Source organism: Pinus tabuliformis, chromosome 1_1 (assembly GCF_031772625.1).
Source record: "Pinus tabuliformis cultivar Carrire ecotype Pingquan chromosome 1_1, CPIR1, whole genome shotgun sequence".
NCBI lineage: Eukaryota > Viridiplantae > Streptophyta > Pinopsida > Pinales > Pinaceae > Pinus > Pinus tabuliformis.
The window spans coordinates 716704371-716727031 of NC_142297.1; the positions used below are offsets into that span (position 1 = coordinate 716704371).

The 22661-nt window shown below is 34.2% G+C and overlaps 1 protein-coding gene and 1 long non-coding RNA gene across 3 annotated transcripts in view; one reads left to right on the forward strand and one right to left on the reverse strand.

Moving 5' to 3' along the window:
- LOC149215890 (uncharacterized) overlaps window positions 1–14064 on the forward strand; it is a 72832-nt gene extending 58768 nt beyond the window's left edge. Inside the window, exon 3 of the long non-coding RNA XR_016251039.1 lies at window positions 13927–14064. This is a non-coding gene — a long non-coding RNA (uncharacterized LOC149215890). The remainder of the gene's footprint in view (window positions 1–13926) is intronic.
- Window positions 11223–15089, reverse strand: LOC149215893 (cysteine-rich receptor-like protein kinase 15). Of its 2 annotated transcripts, none has more exons than XM_089392634.1 (6): window positions 13786–15089; window positions 13498–13664; window positions 13149–13359; window positions 12786–13020; window positions 12032–12182; window positions 11223–11767 (listed from the first exon to the last, which is right to left on the reverse strand). In XM_089392634.1, the coding sequence occupies exons 1-6, from the start codon at window positions 14768–14770 to the stop codon at window positions 11411–11413; spliced, it is 2106 nt and encodes a 701-aa protein (XP_089248760.1). In that variant the 5' UTR covers window positions 14771–15089; the 3' UTR covers window positions 11223–11410. The 2 variants fall into 2 exon arrangements, with proteins under 2 accessions (XP_089248760.1, XP_089248759.1); XM_089392633.1 differs by having other exon boundaries at window positions 13498–13673; window positions 13786–15088.
- Between the last annotated feature and the right edge of the window lie 7572 nt (window positions 15090–22661).

Consider the following 22661-nt stretch of genomic DNA (forward strand, 5'->3'; position numbering starts at 1 on the left):
TCCTCTTTTATTTGTTTTCATTTCCTTTTTCTTTCAATTTCCTTCATTTTCCTTGGCATCCATATTTGTGTCTCTTCACCTTCCTTTTCTCCTATTTTCCTTATTTCTTATATTAAATTGTCATTTATTGCCTCTTTGCCTTTACCAATTTCCATAGTCATTGATAAACCACAAGTGATGCCCACTATAATGTTTTCCTGCAATTTAGCTTGGAATATATGTCCCATGACCTTGGTTTTATTTTATTTACATGGAAAATCAACCCAAGGTTGTTACATCAACATATAATGTATTGAAGGCATTCATATTCTCTATGATCAAGTCTCCATCGTTAATCCTCAAGTTATATAGTTTTTCTTGCAGAAACAATTTGTTCACTAGGGACATAGATTGGTACAAAGCCCCTAACTTGTCCCACAAATCCTTTATTGTAGCTTCCCTTGAAACATTCAATAATATTGAATCTAAGAGACACAATCGTATTGTTTTGTTTTCCTTTTGATCCAACTTGGTCCATTCTCATGTTTACATCTCCATCGACTCAAAACCTAAATCCACAAAGATCTATTGATCTTTGTCCACCAACAAGTCTTCCATTTTGAGCCTCCACAAATCAAAACTCTACCCATTGAATTTCTCGATCTATAGCTTTAAGCCTACTAGCCATTTAATTTTACCTCAAGAATCACTTCCATGGATCCACTACTGTAACAAGTTCTACCATAGATATGATCCAAACCCCTCAAACAAAAAAAGTGTCCCATTGAAGCTAAAATTTCTCTAATACCAAATTTAGGTTTTAACCCTGTATAATTAATCACTGCAAACATGTTCTTAAAAACAAAAAAGATGCCATGAAAAATACACGCATTAACGCAACAATTTTATCCTCGAAACTCAAACCAGGAAAACCAACAAGATATTTGATATATGTTAAAATATTACAATACAATATATACTTTAACATCCATATACCATTAATCCATTTACACTAGATTTGAATACAACCATAGTTTCTTAACCAAAACTACAAACCCATGAGAAAAATCGCTTTTAGCCAAACTCGTGTGCTGGAAACAAATGCAAAACTACCCAAAAAATAAAATTTGGGGCACTATTGCCCCTCCCCTTCCCCACTCCCATGACCCCCCATTGCACATCACATATTGTATAAAGTGTATGGATAGTTGTGCAAAGAATATAACACATATGCAAAATGTCCATTTTAAAGCTTCATTAAAAGCATATCTAATGTTTTTTTCAAGCAGTTTTACATTCATTAACATACCAAGGGTTGGTAGTTCTATTTTTTGTTTTATATGACATTTTGATAGATAACTTGTTAATGGAAGTAGAAAGGGTTGTAGAAAAATTATAATAGAGGTATTTGATGTTTTCGTTATAAGTAGGAGGTTTAAATTCCTATTTAAACCCTTTAAGAAGATATCAAATTTACTTTTATTAAAAGTGATGTTCATTTGATTGTTAAAAATTTTATAATAAAGAATTTTATACATGACAAAGTTAAGACTTAGGGTTAAAGGTCTATGATAGGATTCAGGCTCATGGTCATTTAAGACGTCAAAATTAACTATTTGGTTGGACATAAGGGTATTTAATATCACATATTCCAAGACATTACCATCGAGACCATGAATACAAGTCATCTGGCTGGAGTCTGGTTACTTCGTTACACCATTGAAAATTATAAGGTCTAGAGAACTACAAAGCTTGACTAGCTCAATATCAAGCACATTTTTTGTCAGGTATTCATATTTTATTTTGTATCTATTAGCTAAAAAAGGTCTTCATCTAGCCATAAATGATTAGGGTTGTAATTATTGCTTAGAAGAAAACTTGGTTAGTTGTAGTTATAACATTAATGTCTCCCAATAAGAAGATATTACCTTCATTCCTTAGACATGAATATATTGTTAAAGGGTATAACTAATAGGTTCGAAAAAATAAATTACTATATAAATCATCTTAGCATTGATGTCTTAGATATCTATCGAAATGTATTCATTGAAAAGTTATATCTTATGAGGTTGAATGTGAGGAGAAACATTCTTTTTATATAACATGTTATTTCTCCAATCTCTCTACGATAGGATTTCTTGTTCCCTGCTAACCACAAAAAATAAATCATTCTATGTGAGGGACCTTAGACTCATCACACTCTCAGGTTTCCACTAGAAAAAATAGCAATTTCACTTTGGATCCAACACACCATAGGACCTTTACACCATGGAAATCAACGAAAATTCCAAAAAAGGATTTGTAGAATCCCAAATTCCAATTTGTTATTATCAATATGGTCTCTATCTCTAATAATAGATTTTTTATTTATAATAATTTCCCTCTTCCCTTTCAATCTAGCTTCCTTTACCTTTTGAACTTCTTTTCTTAACTCAACTTTGTTTGTTGGAATGAGGTCTTCATTTATAAATATTTTTAAACCCTTTTATATTTGGAGATTAATAGGTCTTCCATATTTATGGTCATTACAACTTACCTTAACATGGATCAAGTTATCTTTATTTTAGATTATTTTTCCCAACCTCTTTCCTTCTAGGAGATAAGTTTTTTGAATTTGTTAATTATTTTTAATTTCATCTTTAATATTTCTAGTGTTTCCTCATCTTTTTGCTCTTTTACACCAACAATTATGATATTCAAAGCTCTTTTTTATGCTTATGATTCAACTTAATAAACCTATACTTTTCCTCTTTAATGGATTTGATATCCAATTTATTTTTCGTATTACTTAGTGCCAAATTATTATTTATTTTTTCTTCAAACTCTTTAATCTGATCAATCAATTTTCAATTTTTTACACCTCTCCTTCTTGGATTGATTTTTTTATGTTTTCCCTTTTTTTTGTAATCTAGCCTCCATTTTTGTTCTCCTTTTTTCTCATGATTTTATATAATAATAAGGACTATATATAGTGACTTGCTGGGCCTACCCTTGCTAGGTTGAGGTTTTGGCATATGTGGTGAAGTGCTCATAGTTGAAATAAAAAGAACATAAATGAGAAGAGAAGAATATGCACCCATATGTGAACTACAAAGTATAACCATAACCTTGCACAAAGTTGAAGAATTAAAAGCAATACAACTACCACCATAGAAAGAAAATAAATGTAAATCTTTACTACAAATGACTATAGATATTCACCACTGATCACTTCAAATATATCACCTCAAAATCATGTTTCTGTTACTACATAACTTGCAAGTCAATAACATTGTAGTGTTACACATAATTTTGTTACTGATGACAAACAATGTCATTTATGTCAAAGGGGATGCCTAATGAAGCAACAATGTCATTCATAAATCAAAGGAAGTGGTAGGATGCCCTAATCTATTGCATGCCCTCAATTTTGTCATTGATGACAAACAATGTCATTTATGTCAAACGGGATGCCTAAGGAAGCAACAATGTCATTCATAAATCAAAGGAAGTGGTATGATGCCCTAATCTATTGCATGCCCTCATCAAGTGAAGTAAAAGAGGTTTTAATTTTATTGAGTTTTTGTCAAATTCATGATGTCCTAATGAGACTATGGATGGACTTATTGATAGTGTTATGTAAGACCTTTGCAACAGTATATCACTCTTGCAGAAACACCTCCTGAATGAGAAGTTATGATTGTTTGAAGTTGGTAGTTATAATGAGGACCAAAAACACAAAATTTATTAAACACCACAAAATTTATTAAACAACGAACATCTTTTGGGTGGATCTATGGTTATGTGATGAATTTTATGACAAATGTCTCATAAACATGCATACCACATAACCCATTAAAGATCAAGCATCTTCTATTGGATATGGTCATTAAAATTCTCATGAAAAACCAATGATGTATCAACTTTCCCGAGGTTTAATGTGGGTCGCCCCTCCACATTGACCTAGTCTCATAGTGACACATGGACTGTTAATTTTGATGCCATGTGGTCTCCCTTGCACATTCAATTCTAATGTGGTAGACATGAAAAGGATGATGACAGTGACACGTGGTGGGTTATGCTTAAATTAAGATAATGACATGGTAGTAAGTGATGACATGGATTTTTCTGATGATGTGGCAGCATGAGTACCGCAAAGCCTAATGACATGGAAATATTATGACACATGAAAATTTGTGGTTGGATGCGGTGATGACAATGCGGTATCATGACATGTGGCGACTGCCTACAAGTTGAGAGGAGATGACCTTGAAGTAAAGATAAAGTGGCAATGACATGGCTTGACACATCATGATGATAACATTAACAAGTTGACATGGCACCACTAGGGACCATATGTCAAGTACAATTGATGATTTTTTATTTTTCAAATAGTCACAAATGCATGACACATGGCACCAGTCATGGATCACCACATGGTATGATGACATCATGTTGACATCACCATATTGATGGTCATGTGACTCAATATTAATCCTAGGAGTCCACAATGGGGACCTTGACTAATATACTGATGACCTAAGCATGAAACCCATGCTTTAAAAAGTCATTGATACAATAATAAAAAAATATTTTATTTATTCTTTTGACAAGTACATTTTATGATGACTCAAATACATTAATGAAGACCAAACCTAGTTACATTTCCCAACACTCCCTCTTAGCTAGGGAGGTATTAAAAGTATACAAATACGATGGAAGATCTCAAACTATATGAACAATGAAGAGTTTAGGCACCATAATCTCATGGACTAGATTCCTGACTAGGGAAATCTATCCATCGGTCTCTCAACAGTTTAGGCACCACAATGCCACAAACTATATTCCTGACCAGGGAAATCTATCCAAGTGGGAATAAGGTGGACTCAAGCTTTCAGCCTCTCTAGGTACCATTAGTCTTACTTTCTATCCACCAACCCAGGGACCTAGGTGCATATCCATGGTCAGATCTCTACGAACCATGTCACCCCCCCTACTTTGGGACCTAGAATTCAACACAAATTGTTGGCGAGATGTCCTCCTAGACAATGCTTCACTCACAAAGCCTCAACAAATCTCTTCCAATCTCTTATCATCAATACAATCAGTAATATTTGCTAAACCAAGCATGCTTCTTAGATATTCAAACTTCTTATTAAGAAAAGACTTAATTAGTATGTCTGCTACATGTTCATCTATCGAGACATACTCTAACTTCACAATTCCATCCTACACCAAGTTCCTAATAAAATGGAACTAATTATCAATATGCTTCGTTCTAGCATGTAACACAGGATGTTTAGACATCTCGATACAACTTTGATTGTCACAATTAATCACAATAGGGCCTAGAGACTTCTCGAACAAATATGTTAGTAGCTTCCTTAACCAAAAAACCTTCTTTCCGACTTCCCATGCAACCACATATTCTGCTTTAGCCCTACTTAAAGAAACGATATCTTACTTCCTACTCATCCATGAGATCATAGAAGCTCCAAACTAAAACATCCTCTGGTAGTGCTACTTCCATTGGTCTCACTTCCACCCTAATTGGAATATGTATAACCAATTAGCTTGACTTCCTTACTATCATACTTTAGGCAGTGATGTATAGTGCCACGAAGATACCTCAATATGTGTTTGGCAACTAACCAGTGATCATAACTAAAATTGACTAAGAATGTTTATTGCAAATCATATATCTAGCCTAGTATTTACTAGATACATTGGGTAACCCACCAATTGATGATAGGAGGTAGGATCCAACAGACTATAGTCAGATCCCCTCAACTTCTTGAGATTGGTTATCATAGGAGTAGTCATCAGCTTGGAATCCATCATCCCGAATTTCTGCAACAAATTTATAATGTACTTTCCTTACCCAAAATATATCTCCCCAGGTCTCTTCCATACTTCTAGACCCAGGTAATAGTGCATTAGTCCTAGATCATTTATTTCAAATTCAATTGCCAACATCTTCTTACATTATTGAATTCTTCACTCCACACCTGTAATGAATAGATCATCCACATTTAGTAGAATAGTGATGTGATCATGATTCACAACCTTGATGTAGATATTTGGATCAATAAAAATATTTACGAACCCATTTCTAAGTAGATATGCATCCATTCTTGCATACCATTCCCTAGGTATTTGCTTCAAACTATATAGGACCTTCTTGAGACTACAAACATGAGAGTCCTTGTTATTAAATTCAAAGCATTCGGGTTGTTTGATATCAGTGGTCCCATTTAGAAATGTAGTCTTCACATCCATTTGATGGATATTCCAACCCATTGTAGCAACCAATGAAACCAAAGAGCTAATGGTAGTGTACCTTATTGTGGGTGCAAAGGTTTCTACATAATCAATGCCTTCTTTTTTAGAGAAACCCCTTGCAACAAATATTTATTTGTACTTGTCTATACTTCCATCAACAACATATTTGATCTTATGGATCCATTTGGAGGTGACAACTCATTTTTCACTAGGTCTAGGAACGATTTCCCACGCCCGATTCTTCATAATGGATTGATATTCTTCCTGCACCGCTTTCTTCCAAACCTCTTGATGAACATCTTCTTTGAATGTAGATGGTTCAACTTCAATTAAATTCGTCATTTATGCAGCATAACAAGAATATATCTTCGGTATTTTACTTTCCCTAAAGGTTCCTTTCGTAGCTTCATGTCCTTCAACAACTTCTAATGTAGCTTTTAACCAATTTGGCATTTTCCTTGTGGTTGGGATGACCATAGATTGAATAGGATCACTTGGTCCTTCTTCTTCTTCTTGATTTGTAGTATGGTTTTCATGATGATCTTCTTCTTCTTCAAATATTGGAACTTCTTCATCATCAGAATCAATAGGAATATGCTTTGATTTCATGTAGGATTTATTTTCATCGAATAAGACATCCCTTCTTACTTCGATATGTCTTCCTTCCTTAATGTAGATTCTATATGCTTTTGAGGAGAGATTATATCCAACAACTATTCCCTTGATACTTGTATAATTTAACTTCCTTCACTTGTCCTTTGGAACATGGATGTATGTTGGACTTCCAAAGATTAGGAGGTGACTCACACTTGGTTTCTTTCTTGTGAAAACTTCTACGGTTGTAACATTATTAATACTTCAATGAGGACTTCTATTTTGAGTGTACACGACTATCATTACTACTTCTCCCCATAAGAATTTTGGTAGGTCTTGATCAAGGAGCATTATTTGAATGCCTTCTTTAGTTGACCTATTCTTTCTTTCAACCTCTCCATTTTGTTTGAGATAATAGGGAACAATGAGCTCCCTCTTAATTCCTTATTCCTTACAATATGAAATCAATTCCTTAGAAGTATATTCCCCACCATTGTCAGACCTCAGAATTTTTATCTTTCTTTCTGTTAGGGTTTCCACTTCGAATCTAAACTCCTTCAACTTTTCAAATACTTCATCTTTTATTTTGACAAGGTAGAGCTATCTCTTTCTAGAATGGTCACCAATGAATGTTACATAGTAGAGATGACCTCCAAGTGATTTTTCTGACATGGGCCCACACACATCAGAATGAATGAGGTATAATATCTCTTTAGACCTAGTTTCACTATTCGGAAATGGCTTTCTAGTATGCTTTCCCAAAGAGCATCCCTTGCACACATCTTCATGATCTAACTTCATATTGGGGATGCCATGAACCAATTGACTAAGAGTAGGGAAGACCTTATAATGAAGATGACCATACCTTCTATTCCATAGCTCAATGGTATTGATCTCCATATGAACCAAAGATTGAGGAGGTGGTGTGATAACTCTATAAGGCTTCCTTCGCGAACTCCAATAATCATAGCTTTTTCAATGCTAGAGTATTTTCCCCAAACCAATACTTTTCCATCAACAAAAGAAACTTTGTCCCCTTTATCTTCTAAACAATAAATACAAAGAAAATTCTTTTTTAAACCTAGAACATATAGAATGTTGTTGAGGTGTAGCTTCGATCCATTTTCTAGCTTCAAAGATGTTGATCCCAGGCCTCTAACAACATAGCTTTTGTTGTCACCCAATTCCACTACATGAGAATATTACTCCTTTGATAGTGTATGAAGTTGTTTTCTTTCTCCTATCATGTCTTGATGCTCCAATATCAATGATCCATGCATTGTCCTCACTAGGAGAACCTGTAAGAGAAACCAAGAACCCTTGACTTTTGACCTTGTTGAATAAGTGGTAGATGACCTTCTTGATCCAACTTCTAGAAATATTGATACCCATTATTATGTAGTTCATCAAAGAGGGAGAATCCGTGTTCATTCCTGTTGATCCAACAAAGTGATCTTCAACCTTTCCTGACCCTAGCTCTGAAACCATGTTGAGAAATCAATGCAAGTAGATTAGGATTTGATTCCTCTTTCTTGACAATTACTTGTGAGTTATGTTGGCTTCTTTTACTTTATTATCTTATATTTCATCAATGAATTACCATATTATGTATGTATGAATATCACAAAAAAACACAAGGCACAAGACGTAGGCACTATGCCGACGAAAAACCCCCCTTAAGGGGAAAAGCCAGTCAAAAATTCTTTTCTTTCAATAGTATTCCTTGAGACTCTTCAACTTAGACAAAGACCAAAACTTCCCTCCACACCAAGTCAACCTTCCAGATCTTCGACCCCTTTGCAACAACACTTCTAACCCATCAACTTTGACTATGCAACAACTTATGACATCATGCAGCAATTGGCAGCAACAACACTTGGAAGACTTTGATCTCCCAAACTAGGGAACGAAATAGAGAGAGTAGCTCCAAAACTTAGATTTCTTCATTATCCTTAGACTTGAACCAACTCACACTTCCTTTAGACTTCCTTGACCCACTTCACACTTCTCCATCTTCCTTAGAGATATTGAACTTGCCTGAGATGAGATGCTCCAAATGAATTCGATCTCCTTGTTTTTATAGCCTCTATGTGAGGTCTAATTGGTGTCCTTAGGCCGACTTGGTGTGGGGGTTACATAAATTACATTTGACTCAATAATAAACCTTTTTACATGATTGAAAAGCCCAAGAATGGTCTCTTTAAATGTACAATGACTCTATTGACTCAATATTAATCCTAGGAGTCCACAATGGGGACTTTGACTAATATAATGATGACCCAAGCATGAAACCCATGCTTTAATAAGTCATTGATACAATAATAAAAAAATATTTTCTTTATTCTTTTGACAAGTACATTTTATGATGACTCAAGTACGTTAATGAAGACCGAACCTAGTTACATTTTCCAACAAGAGCAAGGTTCCTTTAGGAGAACTTAACTATTGGAAGTTAGATCATGGCCAATAAAGGTAAGAGTGAGAAGAAGAAGTCTCAAAAGAGGAAGGACTGAAATTATGTGATAAATACATCATATCCCAAAGAAGACATCTTCTTCATGATCATGGATGTTGAAAATAGTTAGAAAGAGGAATCGGGTATTGCATATTGTTTCAATTGTTGAAATCAAGGTTATTATACTTCTATTTTTCCATGTCATGTTACAAATAATGAAGATGTTGTTCCTCATCTAGTTGAGGATAACCTTCCAGAGGAAGAAAATGAAAGAAAAATTGAAGAAGAAAAGTTAGAAATAAAATCAATCACTAGTTTGAAGCTTCAATTAGAAAATGAAAGAAAAGATGAAGTTGCTTTTATGAATCAGTTAGAAAATCATGAACAAGAGCTTATGGTGTTGATAAAAGTAATGTTACAAAAATCTATTCAAAATAATTTCTCTTTCGCTCTAGAATAAATAAGAAGTCTCATAATTCTAAATAAAAATTAGAAGTAGTTAATGAAGAAGTATGAAAACCACAATTAAGAAAACACAACTGCGGAGGGCCTTCTAGAAGAAGCAACAAGGATAGAAGAAGCAAGCTAAAAGAAAAAGAAGACCAATGTAAAACTATATAAGTTGAGAATATCTTCTTGAGAAACAATCAAATGATGAATGAAAGAAAAGGGAAACGAGAACGCCTTCTAGAAGAAGCAACAAGGATAGAAGAAGCAAGCTAAAAGAAAAAGAAGACCAATGTAAAACTATATAAGTTGAGAATATCTTCTTGAGAAACAATCAAATGATGAATGAAAGAAAAGGGCAACGAGAATTCTTGGAAATTAGGGACTATGATGTTGCTTCTCTAAATGCACAATTGGAAGACTCTAAAAGGAACGAGGACACTTTGGTGAATTAGTTAAAAGAAAAGATGCAAGACTCTTAAAAAAAGAATAAAAAAAGCATCAAAGAAGAAGAAGAAGTTGGACACTTACTTCTTGAGGTGAAAGAAGTAGGAAAGAGAGAAGGGATTTTGACAAGTCATCTTAAGGAAAGGTGTGAGGACTTGAACAAACTTGAAAAAAAATTCAGTCAACAAGAAAGAAAATTTGAGGAATAAATCATCTCCATGAAATATAGCTTGAATAAGGAAAAGGAATGGAATAAGTAATAAATATCTGGATGGCTAAGAAAGAAGAAGAATGTGAGGAGCTTGAAGATTTTTTTTTATTGAGGGTTGAAGTTGACAAGCTCAACAAGAAATTGAAGAGCTCGCAAGTATTGGATGAAATTCTTAGCTATAAAAGATCGCCATGCAAAAAATAGGTAGGTTATATAGGTAAGTCTCCATACAATGATGAGTAAAGCTCAAGTCTCCAAAGGTTAAATTTGGAAAATTCGAAGACAAAGTTTCCATTCTTCAAAAGCTAAATCATAGTGAAAGTTATAAAAAGATTAGAAGTGTTTCCACTCCATGAAGTTATGCCAATGTTATCAAGATGCCCCATAAAAAATAAGATAGCAATGTAATGAAAGATTCTCAAGTGGGATTATTTTGGGTGGTTGAAAGATTCTCCTACCAACGTTCAACACCTGCAAATAGAATGATAAACTTTATTACAATAGATGAAATATATATATATATATATATATTTCTCATGTGAGATATATAAACATGTACCTATCAAAGAAAATCATCATTATTTGGTAATAAGATATAAGATTTATAAAAATTATATATATATATATTAATGTTATTTGTTATTTTTTATTTATATGGTAATTTTATAACTATATTAGACAATAATGAAATGGTTAATATAAAAAATGATGTTAATGTTCTTTTTTAATAGTGAAATGGTAAATATGAATTTAAAGATAAATACAGATTAATATTTTGAAATTCTATTAATTCATATAAAACGTAAAACAAAATTGTCTAAGCATATCTCATATTATTAAGTATTATGAATAAAATATTTTTACACTGACAAAATATCAATATCAATATCAGCTTACTACACTTGTTTCAATATCAGGTTACTAAACTTGTTTCAGGTGGAAACTAGTTCCTTATAATCACCCATTAAACTTGTATCCAAGAGAACCATGAATAAATCCGGTTCACAAATCAATCTTTATCTGGGTTCCAACTCAGAAATTGAAACGTTGGCGTTGGATGCTAGAGGAGTGTGCGATGAAGATGATGCAGTAGCTGCAGATGTATGTGACGATCCATGCTGTGAAGAGCCGGGATTATTGGAGGCAGCTACAGAACTCACAAAAGCAGGTTTCGTGGGATCTGGTAACAGCATTGCCCCCGTTGAAAGCATCAAGTTCACTGTAGACATAGATGGACGGAGTAATGGGCTGCCTTGTGTACACAGCAGTGCAACATGGACGCATCTCAAGACTTCTGTCTGATCGCCACAGGTTTCATTTATTACTGGATCAACAATGGCCTCAATATTTCCTCGTGTATATAATCCCCATGTCTGCATAATCAAAATATATCGTGCAATTCAGAAAATATATGTATGGTCACTACGATCGATCACTAGTTTATGATGAATTGCACTAAGTAATAGCTGCGGATTATCCATATGCCATGACTATAGTCATGTCAAAAGAGATCAGAATCGGATCAATAATCTTAAATCTCATATGACACGGCCAAATGATCTATGGAACACCTAAATAACATGGTCCGGATAACGTGGATGCTGCCAATTGGAAATTTAATGGAAACGTTAGCTTACCCACTGTAAAAGGATCTGCATTTCAGGTGGTAAATTAAAATCCATGTTCCTTTTTCCACTGATAAGTTCCAGAAGAAGAATCCCAAAACTATATACATCAGCTTTAGCAGACAGTTGCCCATGCATGACATACTCTGGTGCCATATATCCTCTGCAAATAACAATTTCACTTTATAAATACCTCTGCCCATCGTTAAAAAAAAAGTGTACTTCATCATAGGAAAGATGAGTAGTGCAATGCCATTAATACCAATCGTTTACTAAGTATGCCTGTATTTTAATTCCACTATGCTTTTTTCTCTTGGTTGAACATATCTTATTTTAGGTAGTTTTGTTCAAAATTTAACGTGAATTTGTGGCAATTGCAATTTTGAGTTTTGAGTTATGTAATCTGTGTAATTTGAATGTTTTAAAAGTTATTTAAGGTGTTGTTTTAGTATTATTTACAAACTTTTTCAGGTAGATTTTTGACAAATTTTGCTTAAATGAAACAATTTATGACATTTACAAGTCTCTATTCAAAGAAAAGAAAAAAAGAAAAAAACAACCAAAAAAAAGTGATTAATAAATAAAATATCAGGAAGATCACCAAACTCCCACTTCAACTTAAAATAGTTAAACAGCTTTTCTGAAACCAAAATTATAATCCTAAAATACTAAAACATAAAATGGCTAGACACTGTTTCTGAAACAAAACAGTATAATACTAAAATGTAGTTAATGTAACCGAGTGATGCATGGTTAGAAGTTTCACCGAGTTCCAGCAATTCCTGTGCCCACAGAAGTTTCATCTTCCTCAAAGAGTCTCGCCAATCCGAAATCTGCTATCTTGGGATTCAAGTTTTTGTCTAACAAAATGTTGCTGGCTTTAATATCCCGATGGATAATCCGGAGATGAGAATCCTCGTGCAAGTAGAGAAGCCCTCGAGTTATACCAAGTATGATGCTGCAACGCTTCTGCCAATCCAGTTGCCTGCGTCTATCTGGAACTGTATCGACCATGCAGGAAAATAAATTATCATAACCGACTTAAAGTATGTATAAACATTTCAGGGAATGATTTCCATTACGTACACAAATGTTCCATTTTGTCTTCAATAAAATAAACCATACTTACTGAACAGAATTTTATCAAGGCTGTTATTGGGCAAGTACTCATAAACCAACAACCTTTCTGATCCCGCTTCGCAACAGCCAAGTAATTTCACCAGATTTCGATGTTGAACTTTTGCCACCAGCTTAACTTCATTCAAAAATTCCTTCTTGCCTTGCCTAGACTCTAAGGAAAGCTTCTTCACCGCTATCTCTTTACCCTCTGGAGTAGTTCCCTGAGAAATTGAAAGAAAACGGTTAAGAAGATTTTGTGAATTATCCATCTACACTTACACAGATGCCGGCGACCATATTGTAAGACATTTCAAAACCCTCCAAAACAGAATGGACGACGTTTACGTAAAGTATGTTACCTTGTATACAGCACCAAATCCTCCCTCCCCAAGCTTGTTATTATCATGAAAATTTTCTGTTGCAGCTATCAATGTTTCCATTTCAAACACTGTGAAACCTAGGGATAGGTTGGGAATCCTTGCTAGGACAAGCCCCTCGCTGGCCTGTTGCTGATTTTCTCTCATTCCTGAGTATCCTACAAAAATGAAACTTTACTGCTATATCCAAAAAATGAAAAAAACGTAATGATTTAATTCAATGAACCCTATTAGTAGGAAAGCTGCGCAAAACGAAAGCTTCTGCAATACCTCCACTCCGCCTTCCAAATAAGGTAGATTTCATTTTTTTTCGAATTCCAAACAGGAACATGATTAACAGGAGAAGTAAGCCGCCAATAACTCCAAAAATTATGGGTATTTTGCTTGAAGACTTTTCTGGTGGTGATGCAGGTGGAGCATTGATTTGTGGTGCTGGTGAAGGCGAAGGATTAAAGAAAATATTCGCATCATATTGAATAATGCAGCTTCTAGCCAAACCCCTAGCTCCACGTCTTCCAGGATTATGTTTGAACAATTGATCAATCTTTGTTGAGAGACATGTCTTGCAGTCGGCAAGAGATATATCTCCCCAGCACTGGGCCAGACCGTAGATCGTGTGAAACTGCCCGGAGTCTACAATTGAATCTGAGGCATACCGATTCGTTGCAGATCCAGATGTAATCTCGGACGACAAATCAGACAAAAGCTGCCGAGCGGCCTCGGCATAGGCAGCAGGATCGGCGGAGGCGTTATATTCATTGAAATAATTATCTCCAAAAGTATCCATATGTCCAGTGAAGTTATAGTTTCCATTATAACGTAAGAAACAGAACTTGGACCAAACATTACAACCAACGTAATTCCCACAATAATGAAGAACATCGATCTTTGCTTGACGCGAGCAATTGTAGCATTCATCGACTGTTGCATCTCCCCTGCATTGGAGGAGGGCATATATTTTGTTAGGAGTTTGGCCATAAACAGAGGTGTCAAACCTGCCTTGGGATGTCTTGTTAACGTCGACATGCAGATAGTTCAAGGTTGTATTAACGTTGCTCACAAACGTGCTGTCGTTTGTATATTTGGTGGTCAAGTTGCAGTAAGGAGTAGGCCACCACTCATCTTGTAAGCTGCTGCATCTGCGTGTTTTAACGGAAAAGATAACAAGAAGACATATAACCATGAAAGGCCAGTAATGCTTCTCATCGAAGTTGATCATCTTGTTGTTGGGTGAGCGGAGGAGGGGACTTGTCATGATACTTGGAGAGGCTTATGTATAGTCGGCTTGAAGGCACCTAAATCTATCATCCTCCATCTGGAATGAATCTACAGGGCGGCTTCCATTACTAAATGACAAGACCGGAGCCTTTGAAGTATTCTGTTGAGAAAATTCTATTCCTCGACATTCTACAGGAGGCTTGCATTACTAAATCAGAAGACTGGACACTTTGAATTATTCAGCACGACTTAAGTTTCAAAAACATTTATTGGCTATGAAATGTAACATTGGAATATGGCTGACTGCATAGAAATAATTTGAAGATATGAGTTGGAAGGAGGTAGGCAGATGCGTGAAAAGATTAGGGTAATTAAGCAACTACGTAACTTCCATATTAGCACTCGTATGGCTTTATGCAGGCTATCTCTCCGGTATTTTATTTTGAACAAAACTTCACAATGCCTGCAACGTGGTTGAACGAGATTGCATTTCTTTTAAATTGACCGCATCCTGAATTTGTAGCTATGAGTTTAAATCTATCAAATTTCATGCGGGCCAAGATACGCAGGACAACTGGCAGAATTTTGAACGTATGATTATCAGTATGATTATCAATTTAATATATCATATTATAAATTAAGTAATATTTATATCAAATTTTATTGTGTATTTAGTAATAGAAATTCTAGCAAAAATATCATGTGATATTTGTATATTTTGCTATTTTAATGATAGGGATAAATGTGAATCTTTTGAAATAAGTAACAAAGATTGAATAATGAAAATATTTTTAATTTTTAATTTAAAATATTAGATTCATATAAAAATTAGTAGTTTAATTATTTTATATATATATATATATATTTTTTTTAATACAAAATATTAAATGTATATAAAAAATTTAGTTTAATATATAATATTAAATTTATAGAAAAAATAAATTATTTAATAATTATATTGTTATATATTTTTGATTTTTTATATAGAATTTGGTTTAAATAATTTTTTTTATTTAAAATATATTTTAACTTATACTCTAAGGAAATTGAAACAGCTAGATTGGAAAGAGTTTGTGATTACAGCAAATTAATTTGATTAAATATGTTAGAAGAGTTCAACACGCTTGTGATTCCAACCAATCAATTTGACTAAATATATTAAAGCATATGAAAAAAAAAAGGGCGTAAACATAGCATCGTAATATCACTCTAAATAAAATGTTGCCACTTTGTCCAAGTTTCAAGGCAACACGTCACGTCGATGGTTTTGATATATACCTACAAAATTTGCTTTCCATGCCGTGTGATAGATGGGTATAATTATTGCTTAGTCTAATGAGGTTGACAAATGGTTAGGAAAGTAATTAAGTAATTAAGTTATATTTAGAGAAAATTTGGTAATGATTTTTGTAAATTTAAATTATAGTAGTTAAAGTTTAAAATTTTAGGGGTCCTAAACATTTTTGATTGTGCTGAATCTATTTCCACCATAAAAACACCATTCAAATATTGATTTTACAAGATTTTTTGAAATTTTTTTACCTGGATTCTGACCACTTTTAACAGTCCTAGCAATTCCTACATCTAACTAGATGACTCCTATAATTATAACTTCAGTGTATACGGCAGAGTTGGAATTTCAAAACATACTCACATGTTTTCAACTTTCCAGACCCGTTTTCACAAATTTAACAAAGTACTGTGTTGGTTTTGTATTTAATTTTTTTTTATTTTTTTTTTTTAAATTACTAAATTCCATCGCTGTATCAGGGGCGCTCTCACGGTCTCCCCTACACTAATGTCCGAAACGGCTGGGTCAGGGGTCGGCTGCAGCGACAACAATGGCCTGGTTTTGATTTAGATACTTGAAATTCATAGAACAGCGTGACACGTACGTTTGACTAACGCTGATTTAAAGACGTGAAATCCACGGAACAGCCTTTGATCAAGGCTGATTTAAAGACTTGAAATCTACAGAACAACCTGTCACGCTTGAGTAAGACTGACTTGAGTACTGGATCTACTCTTCAACGAGTAATCTAAGCGTTTTGCCAAGAAATCTATCATCATTAACAGAACACATTGGTATGATAAAGTTCAACGATTTAAATTAAGTTAATAATTAAACATTGAAGATCCCCACTTGAATGACTAAAGCGTTTTGCCAAGTAACCGGTCATCAAGATTCAAGAATAAGAGTCGTGAGTACGAATGAATAAGTGGCGTGGATAACATTAAACTAATTGATTAGCAATTGTCTTAAAAGGTGTAAAGAGAGGCCGATAAGATTTTTAAATTGAAAAAAATGTATTTTAGTTTCTATAATCAAGTCATAAATGAACTTTGATTTGGAATATTGAATTTTGAATGATGCAATTTTTTTTGAGCTTCACATTGAAGGTAGCAAAGCATATCTGTAGGTGTTCATAGTACATTATAGATCACTTTACTCAAAATCATAATGCAGAATAACACATAAAAGATTCTATCCATGAGATTAGAGATTGATAATGAAAAATAACACACAAAATATTATATCCATGAATTTGACAATCTTCTTGACATCTAAACAAATTTTTCCAACCTAAATTTACTTTTCTTGTTTTTCTCTTTTGGTCTTTCTCTATGTAATCTGTGTAAAGCTCATATGCATGTAATTTGTGTACATTTTCTAGAATACAATGTCTTCTAAGTTACCAAAATAAAAAACACACTATAAGATATAATATAATTGATAATATTTATTTATTTTTGCAAAAATACTCAATATGCTTCTTATATACAGTGAGGAAATACCAAATTTTTCCACTAAATTCCCATGTAAAAGACAAAAACATAATCAAATTTCAATATAAAAAACAAAAATATAATACTAATTCAATTTTTTGTCAAATCTTAATTGATTCAAATAATGGAAATATTAAATTTGTTCCCTAATTAATTATAATTTTTAATCTTTCTCATATTCTTAAACTTTAAGCTAAAATCACCTATATAAATTTAATAATATAGAAAAAATATTTTTACCTTTCTTACCTTCATGGAAAATGAATATTTCCTAATTTAAAAATATATAAAATAAATTTATAATATTTATACTGTTGGAGCATCTACAAAATGCAGTTGGAGAAAAAGCAAGAGATCATTGTAGCAAATTCCTACCCTTATCTATAGAAACATGTTCCAACATAACTCACAAGCACACTAGCGATCAAATACTGGAGTTGTTGAAGAATCCAAGCCATAAATGCTCTTGTAGATCATAAGCTAACTTGCAAAAATCTCATGGAAAACTTTCTAAGCTGTTTCTTGGCCACCTCCTAGAGGCTAACTATTTTCAACCTAGAGGGGGTGTTTCCAGTCTTCTAATGTGGGATGCACACAGACCCTACAAACTTAAAAAGCACATTGCTGATAAAAAGAAAGAATCATAAAAAGAAACCCTAAAAGTTATGTTTTGTCTTGCATCTTTGCATCTTTCTTTCAGTTTTTAAAATTACAGGTACTACAACCTTGATAGGTGTCACCATGACCTACTGTCATGGTAGTCGGCATACAAGGACAAGTAGTTGCATATTCTAGAAGAAATCATCCTCTAATAGTAGTGGAGTTCTAACAAGGTGGGTAACTTAGACTAAAACTTTCTGAGCATTGTTGGATGCCTTTGATGTATGGTTTGGAAATTTAATAGGTTTAAAATATATGGGGATTTAATATATAATATTTATACTGTTGGAGCATCTACAGAATGCAGTTGGAGAAAAAGCAAGAGATCATTGTAACAAATTCCTACCCTTATCTATAGAAACATTTTCCAACATAACTCACAAGCACACTAGCAATCAAATACTGGAGTAGTATGCTATATCCATGGTTACAGTTGCTACTTATACCGATTGCAAGGCAAGGAAAATCATATCCACTTCCAGTGTCAGAACCCCTTATATATCCGTGTGTAGTTGGAAGGAGTCATTCTGCAACTGCCTTGAGATCTTCGGGACCTCTATATTTTGTAGAAGGCTTTGCTGTTGGCAACTGAACTCTGTGTACTCCTTTGCAAGTCATAAAACAATATATGAATCTAGCCATTTCGGTCAAAAATGTGCTTCAAGTAATGTTAAGAATCACGGTGTTAAGAAAGTTAAATATGTATCTCTCTAGAATGATGGTCCTATGGGAAATGTAACTGCAAGTGAAGAGCTTATAAAGGTACGTGGCATATAAGTGGCCCCTAAATAATTTGGTAAGGATGAAGGAACACATGCAAACAATTAGAAGAGCACAAATGATATCAATTCCAAGAATTCTACGGAATTTCGGAGTCAGGATGATCATATGACAGATCAATGCTTGTCATTGACTTAATCATGACAAACGCCACAACTTCAGATCACATGTATATTCCAAATTTTAGACAGCTGAAGAACCTGCAAATCTGTTATTCATTCTCCAAGTCCTAGGAGTTGATTGATTCTTGACGTCTAACTTACCTAGAGTAATTTACTAAATGACAAAACTCATGACTGCTATAGATATTGCATCAAGAAAACTTCAAATTCAATTTGGGTAATGCAACTCTCATGTATGACCAAGCGGGCTTCTATGGTTTAGCGTTGTTACTTTTCATAAGGCTCACTAACTAATTTATACGGTTTTCCCAATAATTATGCTTTAAAGGCAACACCAAGGGAATTAAGAGAGCAAAACAGAAAAACACATTGTTTTCATTCAAACGTATAACTACTGAAAAAACAATTTAAAAAATGTAGAGACTTGCTAAGGCACGTAAAATCCCTCAATAATCTCAACTATACATATCTTGACGCACAGGATGGCCGAAGCATATTAAACATGGAAAACTTTATGGTGTATGATATATTAGAGCTACAAAAATATTAATTATGTTTTGATTTATCAAACTTTGATTAGATTCCTTTTGAATGGATTTGTTTTAGGGCGGTTTCTAGTCTATTTTATTAGATTCCAACTTTATGGAATCCTGGTGAAATTTTTTTTTGCAAGTATTAACAATTTGAATGTTTATGCCTGGATTCTTGGTTGGTCTATCACATGCTGATAAATAATTTTTATTTGCCATTTTGTCTTAGATGTTTTGGTTTTGGGATTTTGATTGTAAGGAGGATGTTTTCATTTGTTTTTCCTAGAAATGAAAAATTAGAAATGGAGTTTCTTGAAGAGTTTCATGATTTGATTTTTTCAATCAGTGGTGTAGGCTTCTCTAAATCTATGGATGTCATTTTTGGTGCAGTCAATTTTATGGAAAGACCATGCAAAGTTCACAACATTTGCTTAAGAAGTACTGCCCAACTGTATGAATTATACAGTTTGTTGGAGCTTCATAGTGTCAATGGTATGCACTGTCCATTGTGAAAATGCTACAAGGATTTACGATTCCAACTGTGAAGGAGAAACTATTTCTGAAGGAAAAAATGACCCCCTTAATAGGGCCAGCCTCATGAATAGGTCCTTCAATAGTTCTATAAGTTCAATGGAAGAAGATAGAACTCAGGCATTTGAGGAGGTCAAAGAACCTTACATAGAATCAGTTCACATGCAGAATTTGGCTATATTTAACAAGCTGAAAGATGGGATCCCACATAACATGCTGCAGAGGGATCTGAATGAGTTTCCAAAAGATATTACTAAAGGTGAGTCTCCCAGCAGTGATGAGGATAGTTGGGTTGATGTAAAGCTTTTGATTCCCTTGGCTTGGATTCTTCTTGTGAGGCTAAAGCTGCTTATTGTCTTGAAATATTGAATGATAAGAGAAATATTGAAGGTGCAATGAACAAGAAACTAGCAATATCAGTTGATCAGGATCATTGGAAGATCAAAGATCTTAATGATAGGACTGGGCATGAACATCCTACTAGTAACATATATTTTCAAGTGCATTCTCTAGTAGAGAACATGGGAATAGTAAGCACCACTGAATGTTCAAAAGAAAACAAACGGGTTGAAGAAGCTAGACAAGAGGTTATTTCAATCCCTCCTTTTTTTCGCAAACAATTTAAGGTCGAAAAATCCATTCTACAAGGCAAAAAGTGAGATAGTAAATGTTAAGCCGTGAATGTCTCTGACTATTCTGCTGCCATATGCTCAAGGCAAACATTTTGTTGAAGTTGAAGAAATTTGTATCCATGCCATCCCTGTTGCAGTAGTCATGGAAGGAATGGAACACATGGGTTTCAGCAGTCATTTCAATCCTTTTCGTAGCTCAGTTGGAGGCTCTTTACTGGCAATTCTTGTTCCAAGTATTTTACAGATGTCAAAGGGTGGGTTTGGTCAAAGGCAAGAAATGTTTTTTATAGGCCCATTCAATGGCAGTGAAGCGAGTGATTCTTCAGAATGTGAATCTTATCTGTCATGATTTCATCTACCTCCCATTCTTCCTAGTCTTCCATGACAGAATTACCAGTTTCAACAGGAGAACATGCATCTTATGGTAGGTATCCAGATGAAAGATATTTAACCAATTTACTTTTATATCAAGACTAGGTTATTTCTAGTGACAAGGTGTTGATAGAAGGACTTTGAGAAGTGTCTATCTGATTGGGAGAATCACTCCAATTCTAGGCACTCCCTGAGGAAAACTTTAAGGTCAAAGTGGCTAGTGCATATCCAAGGAGGTTTGCTAGAGTGTTGGCAACTAAAAACTACAGGCGTATGTTTGAATGTTGGTCTCACCAATTCAAACTAAATTATTTTAAGATAGATGTTTTTTGAACTAATTGGATGTTATCAAGGCTTGCTCTCTAATTTGTTTGTTTCAAAGCTTATTAGTGTTGAAATTAGTAACAAAACATTCTGAATGTTGTTATCACCAATTCAAACTAGATTCTTTTAAGATAGATGTTTTTTAACCAAATTGGAGGTTATCAAGGCTTGCTCTCTGATTTGTTTGTTTCAAAGCTTATTAGTGTTGAAATTAGTAACAAAACATTCTGCATGCATGCATGCAACTCAAATCTATCCCAAAACAACTGCCAAAGAGATTTGTAACTATAACCTGCAATTATTGCAATGACCCAAAAGCATAATACAATGGATAGAAGCTAAGGAGGACTAATATGGAGTGTTATTTTGTAATGTCTATTTGGAAATGCATCAAAAATTTCTCTTTGACAAAAACATGGAAATATTATTCTTTTTAATATTCAATGACAGATTTAGGTACCTATCACATGATGTTTTCTAAAGGGAGAATGAAATATTATAAGACACAACACTCCAAAAAATCAGAACGAAGCTCTCGACGCAACTTGCCATTTGATGATGACATTCCTGTGTCCAGTATTCTTCTCTAAATTTTGCTGAAATTAAATAAAACACCTTCGATATCACATTTGATTCTTACACGCATGTGTACAAAATTCTAGAAGAACTTTTTTGAAATTAAATAAAACACCTTTGATATCACATTTGATTCTTAGCTGGAAAATCTTACTGCTCCATTTCTGGCTATTAGTTACCTATGACTGCACAAGTCTCACGGCAAGTGCTATTTCATGGACTATAGCATCATTAATGCACCAGATTGCCGTCACCCAGAGAGCCCATCGCATGGATGCATGGATGCACATCTCATCGCTCAGCTGCGGCAATGCCCGTTCCTGCCGGCGTCCGGCGCCGGTGTCCCTGCCCGCCTCCGGTTTGAGGCCAATGCGATTGTAAGCTGTAAATTTAAAAAATTCCAACCTGCAGTTTACCGCTCAAAATTTCAAAATTTAAAATCTGCAGTTTACCGCTGAAAATTTAAAATCTGCAGCGGGTGGTTTGAATTTGCTATTTCTCGGCGCCCATTTGAATTTTGTTGGTAATGCCTCGACCAAAGCGAGTGGAGCTATCCATGGAACTGGGAGGGTCTTTCATCCTGGAATTCAAATGGATCGCAATGAGAGCATGCA